The following is a 14,894-nucleotide window of genomic DNA, read 5'->3' as shown; positions in this document are numbered from 1 at the left end:
CTGGACTCGAATGACCTTCCGGACTTTGTACTTATGAGATAAGTTATTTAACTTTTTACTACGATTGTTTGCAGATAAGTTATCCATTCACCAGTGCCGTATAAGCATAGAATTGCTCGTCATACCCATTTTTCTCATTGCTTAAACAAAATATATCCTACAAATAATAAAAACGATAATTTATAGATGGCATGCCATATCATGAGAGGAATGCAATCTAAAATAGATTATATGGAGAGATATCTCTCTCAAGAAGTTATTTTGTCCAGGTATTTGCAGGTTTAAGTATCGAGTATGATATTTTAATAAACCTTGACAATGTTGACGAGCGTTTCGAGCAACAAATCTGATAGTTCTTGATCATAATCAAAATACTTAAAGGTAAAGACCAGTATTGGAACCGCCCCAATTTCAAAAAATGAAATGGAAGCTCTCATTACCAATCATGTGAAAGAATATGTTTTGACTAATACATGATGATAACAAATTTGCCGGGAAACCGCCTACTAATTTATATATTTGGTAAATTTGTTTCTCTCATGGTCTGTGAGAGATATAGGGTAGTCCCATATACATCTTTCTGTGTATAGTGCTTGTAACTTTACGAAGAATGGGCCAAATTTCTTATCATTTTGATGATTCCAGAACCTTGCAGATGCTAGATGCTAGATGATCAACCTTTTCTGATCGATTCCACAACGTTTCTTTCACAATGCAATCACATGACCATAACTGGTCTTTACCTTTAAATATTAACTGAAATCAGGAAACGTTGAGGTGTCAGTTTTATATCGAGACACGTGTGTGTTTACCGAGGTATAGAGAAGGTAGGGGCGGATCATGTCGTGAGGAGGGATTTGATAGGGATCTTATTATGCCAAGTTTGCCAACCCACTGACACTCCTGTGTGAACTATCACTGTTGTATTCACCTCGAGGTTATGCCTGTTTAAAATTCGTTTATCTGTCTCTTTAGGATCAATCATCGGACATTCGGCTCATGTATACTGTCAGTTTACATTTGTCCAAAGTACATGTCTCCGCACTAATACTAATAGGCGTTGTTGTACTTGTAATCACGATACCCTTTGGCAATTGTGACTTCGGTTTGTGCTGGCAGTCATCATGAATTTAACATTTATTACATGGATTAAACGAGGTAAGAATTGCGATATTAAGATATTTAGACCTGGATTCTATTGTATTGTATTTTCATGGATAATTTGTACGGTCTACGCAAATGGAGGAATGATCAAAACAATTACATAACACGTTTAACCGAAAAAAAAAGAAATTTGATGTTAGGATATCCAATGCTTAGGACCATCTATTAATACTGACTTCTAATGACGTTCTTTTTCCTTTTTACCAAAAAATGTGACCTCATTGTCCATTATTTGACGAGAGGGGTCGATGAGTAGATTCATTTTGTGATCAATCGGGATTTTCGATGTTGGGCATTATCTGTTGCTAAGAAGGCGTGTGGTGTATTATAAGAAACTTTTTTTTCTCCGACCACTTTTCCATCCCCCAACGACAATATATAATCATCAAAATATGTTTCGTGTTGTTGTTTCATTCATCTCATAGTTTTAAAGTGACTTTTGATCTTTTCTGTGCAGGTCCAAACTTCCTGAAGCAATTGCACATTATTCCTGCTTTGTCCAATGGAAAAACAGGGCGAGAGTATAGTCACCAGAGCCTATCAAAGCCGGATGATGATGATTACACGCACATTATTGTTGGAGCAGGGTCTGCAGGATGTGTTCTTGCTAACCGTCTCTCTGCCCAACCTAGCAACAAAGTTCTACTTCTGGAAGCGGGACCGAAAGACAACTCTTGGAAGATTCAGATGCCTGCAGCCCTACAGTATCCTGTAAGCAATAATACCTACAACTGGTATTACCACACAGTTCCTCAGAAGCATATGGACAACAGGGAGATGTTCTGGCCAAGGGGTAAGGTTCTTGGTGGCTCTTCCTCCATCAATGCAATGTGTTATGTCAGAGGACATGCATATGATTATGATCGATGGGAGCGAGAGGGCGCTGCAGGGTGGTCTTACGCAGATTGCCTGCCGTACTTCAAACATGCCCAATGCCACGAGCTTGGTGGAGACGACTACCGTGGAGGTGATGGTCACCTTCATGTCTCTAGAGGTAATTCAAAGAACCCGCTTTACGATATATTTATCAAAGCAGGGGAAGAATGTGGGTATCCATACACTTCTGATATGAACGGATACCAACAAGAGGGGTTTGGATACATGGATATGACAGTCCACAATGGTGTACGGTGGAATACAGCCAACGCATATCTTCGATCAGGTGATGTCCGAAAGAGGAAGAACCTCACTGTCCTGTCAAGGTCATTAGCCGAGAGGGTTATATTTGAAGGAACAAAAGCTGTAGGAATTGAGTATATACGTAAAACGACTAAGAAGGTTGCAAGAGCAACCCAAGAAGTAATTTTAAGTGGAGGTGCAATTAACTCCCCACAACTGTTGATGCTGTCTGGTGTAGGAAATGGAAATGAGCTAAAAGAGCATGGCATCCCAGTGGTTGCACATGTTCCAGGAGTTGGACAGAACCTCCAGGATCACCTGGAGGTTATTGTCCAGTACCGCTGCACTAAACCCATCACATTATACAAGGCTCAGTGGAAGTTTCCTCATATCATGGTGGCCATCGGGTTAGAATGGTTTATGTTTCACACTGGACTAGGAGCCACTAATCATTTTGAAGCAGGGGCGTTCTTCAGGAGTCGAACTGGAATAGATCACCCAGATATTCAGCTTCACTTCTTGCCTTCAGTAGCCAGTGATCACGGACAAATACAAGGCGATTGCCATGCCTTTCAGGCCCATATAAATACACTGAGAGAGACCAGTCGAGGATACGTCAAGCTCAAGTCACGTGATCCTAAGGATCATCCTCTGATTGATCCAAATTACCTCGACACTGAGATCGACCGTTGGGAACTCAGAGAAGGCATCAAGCTCACCCGAGAGATCTTTGCGCAGGCAGCATGGGATGAATTCCGTGGGGAGGAGCTCATGCCCGGCTCCTCTGTCCAGTCTGATTCTGACCTAGACGCTTTTATCCGTTCCACCGGAGGGACTATCTACCACCCATCCTGCACCTGCAAAATGGGTTCTGAAGAGGATCCTATGGCCGTTGTTGACAGCAACACCCGAGTCTTTGGTGTGGAAAATCTCAGAGTGGTGGATGCGTCCATTATGCCCAGCATCGTTAGTGGCAACCTCAATGCTCCAACTATTATGATGGCAGAAAAGGCTGCAGACATCATCCTTGGTAACAGACCACTTGAGAGAGCCAATGTGCCTGTCTGGAAGCCCGTATCCTTCGAAACCCAGAGAGATGGGACTCCAAGGTTCATGGTGACAGCTAATGCACTTTAAATTGTCACTAAGGTAAATTAACATTTGGACGTGTCACAATAATCATTTCTTATTGTCCAAATCATCCTGATGAAATGGTTCAGCAAATTTCGAATGATGTTCTTTCTACCATGTACGCATTCCACTTTGCATGTCGATAATGAACAGGCTGATGGACAACAAATATGCCCATGTATGATCAAACACAAAACTTCAGAAAGTCGCTAACAGGCAATTACTGTACTTTGAAATCCGCGAATACTGCAAAATGTGTATAGTGCCCTCATCGTTTAATGCGAGGTAGTGCATACAAAGTCATGGATGAACCCAACCTGCACCTGATATATAATTTATGACATAAATAATGCTGTATTTTAAAATTTGTTTGCCATTTGAAGGGTACCTATGATAATTCAAGGATTTCAATAATGTAGCCACATTATTATTGTTTCCCCTAAAAATTACAAGAGATTAAGTTCGCAAGATTTTACACATACCTTTCTTACACACTACCTCGCACTGAACGATGAGGAATCTATAAAGCCCAATGTTTTACTCGCTGCTTTCGAGGTTGTTTCGGACAGAGCATATTTACATTTTTTTCTATTTTGTAAGAATCCTTTACAATTGATATATATAACATCTTATTTTTTTCAAATACATTGCCTTGTATCTTATTTGAGTATAACTGTTTGTTCATGTGTGAAGCCCTGTCAGAGTAACTCCAAGCTCATATTCATGCACTGTTCCTTTTGGTTGTCTATACTTTATTAATTTGATTAAAACAAATGTTGCCTTATATGTTCATGTCACTAAGTATTAAGAATTGAATGTTTATTTTTAGGCTCATTTATGAGATTCAATAGTTGTTGTTTATACAAATTACTCATGAAGTTTTAACAAAATGGGTTTAAATATTTGGAAAAACACAATAATATTTATGTGGTACACATGGCTTGTTATTGAATCAGTTATGTTTTAATAAGTCAGCAGGCTAAGCGATGATTCAGCAAGGCATTGTCTTTTTCAAAATCAATCGAATCGTCAGTAATATGACGTATAGTCTGTCAACTTTGTATGGTTAAAGCCCTCTTTGATCTTATTATAATCCCTACTTGTTGGCCGATTGGATGATAAGCGAGTAGTTTTTTAATCTGACTTGATTATTGACAAACTTGTTTGCTGTCCTTATCATGCTTACGGGAGTAAGAATGATTAACACTGTGTTAGTGTAAATCTTTATATTTTTTACTAATATAACAAACAATACTAGAAAATCATTGCACACTGTTGGCTTGATGATAATGATGTGTCCTTAGTAGGTCTTTAAACGTTAGAAGCAAAACATAGTTTATTTCAATTCAATTTCAGTTTCAGTTTCAGTTTTATTTTTCATTTCCAACAGAACAGTAATTTTGACAAGAAATCAGATATACAATATAATATTCAATAATATAATACATTTTACATCGTTCATTTCAGGCATTTTCCATTTTAAAACAATGTGAACACAGGAATAAAATACATCAATATATTCACAATTTAAAGTTTTGGAATCCTCTCAAAAGCAAATTGCTTGAGGTCAGCGTCCGAGTTTAACAAAATGATAGTTAACAATAAAATATTTTAAATTAAAATACAGTAATTATACCAATAGTACATAAAATCAAGACGACAGTTGCACATCAATCACCTGGGCCCTGTTTCATAAAACTTGATATCAATAACAAATTACAAGCTACTGTTATAAGCTACTGAAATCATGGCATCTGATTGGCTAAGAGCAAATTTATCATTGAAATTTAGCATTTTGTTATTGATAACAAGTTTTATGAAACGGGCCCCTGATGAACACAGGCATACTAGACACATCCACATCCTCACAAACACACACATACATACAGTGAAGAGAACAAGAGATGGACGAGATGATAGGGCAAGAAAAGAGATTTGAAAAAGAGTATGGAGAGAGAGAGAAAGAGAGAGAGAGAGAGACTCAGAGGGAGAGAGAGAGATATAGAGAGGAGACAGAGAGAGAGAGAGAGAGAGAGAGAGAGTGAAAAAGAATGGCTTATTTGATTTAGAAACCAATAAATTACCAAGGAACACTCAGCCACTGAAGTGGCCCAATCAGTGACCCTCTAAAATGTTTTCATTCAGTTGGACGTGGGTTAAGGTTGGACAAAAAATGGAAGTAAAACTTAAAAAACATAGTAATAGAATAATTAAGAATATCTTGCCAGAAATATGAACTATAAAATATGAATCAAAAGCAAATTGCACACCAATCTATATAGATATACAATTCTTTTCTTATGAATCTGGAGAACACTAAGCTTGGAAAATGCTTTGGAAATTTATATGCACTTTATTAAAATAAATTGGTAGTACACTAACGTATCATTTGCAGTTTCAGGTACATTATTTTATAAGAAATATAACAATACAACTTTTAATTGTAATACTGTACATCATATACATAAGGCTTAGGAAGTATAGACCCGCTTGATTTCAAGACAGAATAGTCTTACTTCAATAGCCTTGAAAATAATTAAAAAACAGTGCTTATTGAAATATTTACTTTTATTCAAGTATTATGTAAACAAAAATATATTTAAAGGCATCTGTATATTTAATTGGATGCTTTATGCTTTCTAGATATAATGTAGAGCTAAGAAGATAATCGAACCGTTAGGGGATGCCGGAAACTGCTCTGAGTGGAAATGAAGATCATTCCATCACATAATATACAACTCGTTTGCTACCCGATGCGGTAGGATTTTTAGGCATCATTAGATTTAAAAAAATCGAAACATTTACTTGGGGTTCCTTATGTCATGTGATCAATGATCATCAATAAGTTTTGAAACGTTGAAACAAATATGATTATTTCAATTTCTTTAAAAAACCGAATTGGATTTCCAGAGGTGTTAGGTGGGATGTACTTATTTAAGTAGAAGGAATATGTAGTCCATTAAGCGTGGCCACAGTCTTTACTTATCTCTTTTATTTATAATAATGTATTGCCTCTATAAGAAGTGATCTCTCTCATTATTTCCTTCGTTATACTATCTCGCATTAGACCTTGCAATATTGACAAACTAGGCGAGAATTGAATTTAGGATTACGTCATACTATAGACATATGAGCGTTAAATAAATTCAACACAAAAGTATAAAGTTAAAGTTCGGTGTCTGTGCACGTCTCTCTTAAACTGCTATTCAGAAGAAGTCTGCTCGAATCGCATAATCCAAGAAAAATAATCAAAACAAAATCAACGTATTTCTTTTTCGTAAATCCTGCTGTGCCGATTTCAGATGTCCGTGACAAATTGCGGAGCAATACGTGTCCTAGGCCCCGTAACATATCAATCGATCTACAATCCAAAACATATACTGTATCTATAAAACGTGCAACAATTTAAGCGTATTTTCTTCCATGCACTGTGTAGTAAAGATAACATTTCATTGCAAATTCACAATTGATAAAAGGAGAAACGGTTACATTTGGGGATATATGATTAGTTGTAACCATTTTAATATCTGACAGGGCCTAGATGTAACGTAACGTAAGCCCGTTGGTGGAAACGGACATATAACAACAATACCCCCCCCCCCGAAAAAAGGCAAATAGGCAAAAGGCAAACGCTTCTTTAAAACCGTTCATATTTAAACTTTCATTATGATATTCGCAACACTTTCAATTCGATTTCAGTTAATGCTACAAACATATGCGTTGCATTGTGAAGATTTAAGTCACATTAAGTGAAAATCGTATAATATTAAGAAAACAAATAATGTTTATCACAAAACAAAAATTAATATGGAAACGTGGTTTTCAGTTTCTGATGCGTCTCAGTTGCCGATCCTGTCATATCTACCGATGGTCTTCTTGCAGTTTGGACACACGTGATGGACGTCCTTGAAGCCTTGCACGCAAAACGGTAAGAAACAGCACAGGAACCACCACCTGCGGAAGACGTCATAGTAAGAGGAACAGAACTCATTAATGAATATACATGTAGTTAATTAGCTGAAGTTTAATAGCAGTTTTGACATTTGGTACCTCTTTCGATGTGTTCCTCTAAATGGGAACAATATTCGTAGAAACATCAATCCGTCTCTTTAGAGCTAGAAGGGCGTTAACTTTTTGGTACATTATAAGGGCGGTATTCTCGAAAGCGGATTAACTTTAGTCCATGGTTTAATCCACCGACTAAGTATCGAATGCCAAGTATCCATATGAAAAAGTTTTTGAATAATTTAATCTGTCACTAAACTAAATTAAAATCTATTAACATAATTAATAAACTAAAATATAACTATGATATAATTATGTTATCATGGTATTTAGGGACATATTAAATTATTCAAAATATATATTCATATGGCTACTTGGCATTTCATACTTAGTCGGTGGATTAAACCATGGACTAAAGTTATTCCGCTTTCGTAAATATCATCCTAAGAGTTTTTCTACCTTTTGCCTCCAAACATTATATTTCTCCGTAACGCGCCGTCGACCATAATACCCCTTGCATAATTATGAACAGTCACTTCCTGACCCAGTGCCTGTTTCATAAAAGTTGTTATCAATAACAAATAGTTCAACAACTGTTATAAGATACTGTAATCGTTGCATTTTATTCGCAGAGAGCAAATTTGTCATGCAAATTAGCATTTGAAATTGATAACAAGTTTTATGAAACAGGGCTAGGACTGCATCAACAACCGGCGTGTGTTTGATGAGTAATATCATCGTACAAACAAAAAGTGATTGCTGCATTAACAGCCCAAACTCTTCTTTAAATTACTGGTATGTGGGCCAACTCCGTTCTCAGTCTTTACTAACGCATGTCAAAAGCAACCGGAATGGCGGCATGTTTGCAATCGGCCTTTTATAGTAAATCAGGATGTGTATTAAAGGGAAAGTCCACCCCCAAAATAAGTTTGTTTCGATAGAGGCAGAATAATAAGAAAATCAGGTGAGTGAAAGTTTGAGCAAATTCTGAATGAAAATAAGAAAGTTATGAATTATTGAAGTTGTGATCAATCAAATACAAATTGGCAACTCTGTGACTTATACGAGCTCTCCTTCATTTGCTTTGTGCATAATATTCCATAAAATCATGTTTTCTTCGTTATTGATAACGGAATATATATCTGTTCCTTGCAGGGGGAGTATAGAAACATATTTGCAATTATTATATTTAGGGTGCATGTATGGTTGAAATTTTTCTTGAGGGAAAATGAAAATTTTAGATTTTTTTAGTACTGAGCAAATGGAAGTTGAGCTCGCATGATACGTCATAGAGTTGCCAATTTGTGTTTGATTGATCACTACTTCAAAAATCCTAACTTCCTTATTTTTAATCGGAATTTGCTCAAACTTTCACTGACTTGTTTCTCTCATTTTTCTACTCCTATTAAAACTAACTTAATTTCAGGGTGGACTTCCCCTCTAACGAAGGAGAGCAAGGGAGCATTAGTAACTGTATCATTTTTGTATCGATACGATTCCATTTCGGTTCGCCTCTCATCGCCTAGGTCTTTGTGAACAATTATCATTAATGTGATTTTTGAAATTAAAGGTAAAACAAAGTTTTGGGAGATTTTGAAAATTGGCTGGATAGTGATTCTTTACAATTTTGATATATTTTAATGACCATGTGGCTGAATTATAAGCACTAGAAAATTTGGCCACTAAAACACTTCTGCTTTTGAGAAAATTGTTGATGAATTTAAAATAGCGCTTACGGCCATACAGTTGTAGCTGCGACCATGAAAATCTCAGAATATGCAGTTGTGATATGTAATTTCCAAACGGGAATAACCAATCGGTCGATTTTAGTCAAGAAACATTTTGTATGGCTTAATTGATATCTTGACCTTGAGAGGGACCTATACAACAAAAAGAGTTTATTATTTACAATTTCATAACTTTAGTCTCGATTTCAACCGCGACAACGATCACTGAATATCGTAGGATCGCGTATGCTTCCAATATGTTTATTTGAACCAAATTCATGACCCCATAACAAAACTTTGTATTACCTTTAAAGTTTGCTCTGGGTCGTATGTCATTAATAATGGGTCAAATCGGGTAGTTTGGAACGAAGTGTGAACGGGTCATTTGTGAATCTTACCCAAGCATTAGGAAAATGCAGACCATAACATAGGTGAGCGCGCCTGGTACGAACACGGTGACTGTCCTGACTTCCTCGCCGCAGGCTGGGCAGATCGTGTAGATCGGTGTGGAGCCGAAGTTACGACTAATCAACTGAGCTGCTGCAAAAAACGAGTATAATAACACCAACAACGATAATGATTGTAATGATAACAAGAACAATAATAATCATGATAATAATGTTGGCTGTTTCCTCAATTAAAAGGATTAATGGGAATTTATTTGAGGTCATTACTGGCAAGATTAGGATGATTTATGATAATTAAGATAACAATATTCATGATAATGGTAATAATAATAATAATAATTAACAGTAACGGTCATACTAATAATGGTACTACTAATAAATTTGTTTCCCCATGCAGCTTTATACGCGTTATTATATACAATGCTGTTCTCCCTATAAAGGGCCTTTTAATCATACCCCAGCACTGCAAAAAAGCTTACCCAATTTTCACTTTGGGTGGAGAGAGAAAAAAAAGAACTTGACCCTGCTAGGGTATAGGCATCGAGCGAGGATTCAACCAACAGCCTCTCTTGAGAACCTTGACCAAGTTAAAAAAATATCCAAAGTGCACTCACTGTTGAACACCAGTGCCTCTTGTGGATCGCTACTACATTGAAACCTAGGTTGTTGTCCAGTGCAGACAAGACCCACACGCTATAAACAGACTGAATAGATCGGTGTGATACCAAGTTGCAACTCCTCAAATGACCTACTGGTGAAACGAAGTGCCTAATTCGATTGAAATTAATGATTTTAAATGAGAATAACGTAATGGCTAATGGCCGAACACAATACCGGGGGAGTGTTTCACAAAGATTAAGATCGACTTTAAGTTGGACCCAACTATATGGTAGGCCGTACATGCCACTGTTTGCTCTCACAATTATGATCTTTAGATAAAAATTTTCCTTCAATAATGAACTATTAAACAAAATGAACATTCTGTCGATTTGGTGACCACGATTTGTACGTCACTTGATAGACCAATACCAGTAAGTGATGAAAGCAAACAGTGGCATGAACGGCCTGCCATAGTTTAGTCCAACTTAAAGTCGATCTTAGTCTTTGTGAAACACTCCCCTTATTCTAGGAGTTATGCTGCATATGAGGAAACATGACTTACTTGGTGGCGTATAGCTTGGTTGAGGAGCACTGGATGGCTGCCTTGGATTCATGGCTTGTGGCACTGGTATCGGGTTGCTGTCCTCATACGACGGTGGCGGCTCTGAAGGAAACTGCCCACCCCCATGGTAAGACGGTAACTTCAAGAGTGGATGTCGTCCGTGATTCACCACCTGGCCATCCGCAAGAGTAACGCCCTCATCCTCTATAAGGGGGCTTTCAGTGGTCGTTGCTGGTTCACCACCAGGGTTGTTAGCCATCTGCAGTTCTGTGCCATTAGTGGGAGGATAGGTTGGCACGGGTGGAGGGTACTGCTCAGGGAACAACGCTGGGGTTTCAGTAACGCCCGATGGTGGATAAGGCAAGTTCGTAGCAGGATTTGGATAAGGTAAAGATGCAGGAGGGTACGCGAAATTCGTTTGTTGGTCAGTCTGCGGTGGATATGGCATTGATGGGTTCTGTTCTTGGGCCACTGGATGTGAAGTTGATAGTCCATTTGATACCGTCACTTGTTCTTGGTCTACATTGATATCTACAGCAGTGATGTCGTCACCAGTCTGCTGTATCGGGGATTCCCCGGGCTGGGTGATGTCATCCTGTTGGGAAACAGGTGCACTGACCAATGGGGTTGATTGATAGTACGACGGGAGACGTACATTTCCTGAATTGTTATGCTGTTCACCTGTACCGGTCGTGTCCCCAGGCGAGTTGGTGTCGTCATGTACATCTACTGTTGGTGCCTCAGCTGAAGTGGTATCCATTGTGCTTCCGTGGCTTGCTTATTTCCTCATGTATGTATGCTGATGTAGCTCTACCGAATAAAGCAATAATTTTATCATTAGCAGTAAAGTTAGGGATAACGGGTCTTCTCTTCTGCTTTTTTTCACGATAAAATTAATTATTCACTTGTATTACCCAAATTAGAGGCTTCCACGAAACTTGTATAATAGGATCATATTTAATTTTTTGCAAAAACCCTGTAAGTCCTATGCCGACCCAGGGATATATCCACTAACACAAATGGAAAGGACATATACAAATGATTTGTTTACATTCAAACAGTCATCGTTCTTTGACACGCTTGATTTATACGTATTTGGAAACTGAAAAAATAACAACATTTATCGTTTTAAACTGTAGACGATTATAAGCAAAAGTTTGTAAGATATTACAGAGAGTTGGTAAAGACCTATGAACCTAAAACGTGATTTATCTACATCCCCACTTACCGTTACCATACGGCCCCCGTTATTGAGACGTGATGATATAACGTATCAAAGTTAATTATATATTATATGACATAATTAATATATGACATAATATGCTATAAAGAGATGCACATCTCTCGGAACTAGTGTCGTTATTTTTTAGTTTAAATGGATTTTACTCGGCGTTCTAGCATTACTCTTATCAACTTCCAAAAAGATCTATCATTCGATATTTCATGATAATTATATATTATCACAATCATCAGTTTACCGTCATAGAGATAAACAACTACATGTATATGCTCATTATAATGACGACGCTACATTCAAAACTTATTGCTACTAGCCGGCAGCACTTATGTATCTCTCTGACATCGTAGTGAAATACATTTTATTTTAACTGCTAATGAAATGTCGCATTACAATAAAACCAAAACAATTTAGAATATCTCTAACTTACCTTGAAGTAAAGCGTTATTCCAAGAGGCGTCGGTTAAAATACATAGCGAAATGTGCACTTGTTTTAAGGACTACTGTGTCATGGGTGGGATGTAGTGTGTGTATGTCAGTAAAACGTTTACATAGCTTCTTCCAGACGAGGGAGATAAGAAGAGTTAAAGTTCTTGCCCAATCAAGCTATGAAACTTAAGTCTCCTGTCTTCACGCGCTTGACAAAAATATCTATGTTAAAGGTCGAGGGAATGTATAAAAACACGGTAATTGATAAGTATCTTACGACAGTGACGGGATCCATGAATAAGTAATACAACGTCTATTCGAAATGTCTTTTGATGATACTCTTCATGATCATTCTTATTATTTCATCACGCGTGATTCACACAAAATTAAATTTATTACTTCATGGGTCATTGGCTTACCAAAGCCTTAACACCAATTCGTTGTGTGTTCTGATACACTGCGTAGCTTTGGTTGAACAAAGGCAAAATTCCATTCCAATCTAAAAGGGTTATCGGGTAATGTTGACTGATCGGTTTAATTATCAACCATTAAGTAATCGCGTGAAGTATACGTGACGCCGCAAAGTATGACGTCATCGTTTTTCCCGTTTGTGATGCAAGTTGGTTGCGTGCATAAGGATTAACTATACCAGTACGCCGCTGAGTGTTCAAAGAAGTGGAGTTAAGAGAATTCCATTATACAGGGCGTATCATAATAAAGGATATTGAAGTTTAATGACGATTTATATGAAAACTACTGATTTCATAATCAAGCATTTTATGTCTGTTGTAAAGGACAGAATGTCCTCTTTTTAATGACACCCCGATCATACTACTACTGTCACAGTTGACTGAATAACAAAGCATTGCTGTCCACCATGTGAAAGGTGCACTGTGCCAAGTTTGATAACATTTCCTTCTTAGACACATAATCCACTCATTGTTCAGCATTTCAATATGTCTGGGCTGACACAAGCACTAGTCTTTGAATGCTAACTTGTCACAGTGCACCTTTCACATGGTGGACAGCAATGCTTTGTTATTCAGTCAACTGTGACAGTAGAAGTATGATTGGGGTGTCATTAAAAAGAGGACATTCTGTCCTTTACAACAGACATAAGTGCTTGATTATGAAATCAGTAGTTTTCATATAAATCGTCATTAAACTTCAATATCCTTTATTATGATACACCCTGTATAAGAATGAGTAGGCCGTTTTATGATCGTCATACGGGGATTATTATAGGGAGAAACTTGATCGTTGCGGCTAAATGAATACAAACACGTCCTCTAACATCAATCTCAAATTGGCTTGTTCTCGTATTCGTCATCTCTCCTTATTGTTGTGTGTGTGTGCAAAACCAAATGAAGTCTTCAAAACAAAAGCATTTTATATATTCTTATTTCAGTTCCTCTTTTATTGTCCCGTTATCTTCTCTCCATCTCTCTTCCCTTCTCTCTGACTCTGTGGCTTTCTGTTTCATTACGGCATAATACGGCCACCTCGATCATTTCTATTTACAAGTGTTGAAAGCATTAAGTTAATAAATAATTTCAATCTTCTCTCAACGCTTAATGTCTTCGTAATATATATTTCATTTATTCAGGATACTTCAAACTGTTCTTACACCTAAAACATTACATGCCTTTGAAAGTTACATGTTTGATTGTGTCAATCTTGTTATACATGTGTGAATGAAACTAATGGATTGAGCTTGAGTTGTGAAATACAAGTATATTCAACGGCGTCGATTGAAGAGATAAGTAGAACAGTTGAGAATACGTACAAATTAGTATCTCCTATCAATATGTTTTACGTCATACGCGTCAGAACTACCAATGATAACTCAATTGTACTTTTAAGATACATTGTAATTTAAATTGGTTTACATCCTGTCAAGAAATGTAAAGCAGCATCATCTCTCTTCATTAAAAGTCCACTTGTAGAAGACAAAAATATTACCAGCTTAAAGCCTATCTGCACTAGTTTGGCCAGGAGGGATTAGACCTCCCTGCATTGTCACTGACAGGTGGTTATCTCATCAAATCAACTCTCAATTAACCTAAGAAAAAAGGGGACCATGGGGGACCAATGGTCACCGATTAGGCACTGTTTGCTATAAAGAGGGCGCAAACAGCTTTGAGTAGTGCAATGGGGCTTTAACATTAGCACGGTCGCAACTACTATCGAAATGTCAACTTTATTAAGGCAACAACGATAACCCTGTCAATCACGTTTTGAAATGCGCGGATATTACAACAACGTATTACGTAATCTGAACATGATTTCTTTGAGATGAACAATAATGTACAATTAAAATTGCCCCTGAGTTGATTTTTCGAAAGTGGTTTCGAACGTGTTCATTGTTCATATATTGCTATTTCGAACTTAAAATCAAAGACATGTGGAGAAAAGTTTTGGGGCCTTTAATCAAACTGACGTTCTCAGTGGTTTTTCATATCATCTTTGCAAGTGAATGGACGAAGTTCTACTTCTTTTTAATCTAAAGACAC

At 37.3% G+C, this 14,894-nt stretch overlaps 1 protein-coding gene and 1 pseudogene across 1 annotated transcript; one reads left to right on the top strand and one right to left on the bottom strand.

Moving 5' to 3' along the window:
- Positions 1-1,124: 1,124 nt before the first annotated feature.
- On the top strand, positions 1,125-3,979 carry LOC587168 (annotated as a pseudogene).
- A 3,274-nt stretch (positions 3,980-7,253) lies between these two features.
- Positions 7,254-12,852, bottom strand: LOC764214 (cell death-inducing p53-target protein 1). Its single transcript, XM_030983549.1, has 4 exons — positions 12,383-12,852; positions 10,716-11,525; positions 9,545-9,686; positions 7,254-7,368 (listed from the first exon to the last, which is right to left on the bottom strand). The coding sequence occupies exons 2-4, from the start codon at positions 11,473-11,475 to the stop codon at positions 7,254-7,256; spliced, it is 1,017 nt and encodes a 338-aa protein (XP_030839409.1). The 5' UTR covers positions 11,476-11,525; positions 12,383-12,852.
- Between the last annotated feature and the right edge of the window lie 2,042 nt (positions 12,853-14,894).

The sequence above is a fragment of the Strongylocentrotus purpuratus genome, unplaced genomic scaffold (assembly GCF_000002235.5).
Source record: "Strongylocentrotus purpuratus isolate Spur 01 unplaced genomic scaffold, Spur_5.0 spur5_scaffold_13, whole genome shotgun sequence".
NCBI lineage: Eukaryota > Metazoa > Echinodermata > Echinoidea > Camarodonta > Strongylocentrotidae > Strongylocentrotus > Strongylocentrotus purpuratus.
Note: the sequence above shows the minus strand (reverse complement) of the source record. Positions and strands in the feature narration are given on the sequence as shown.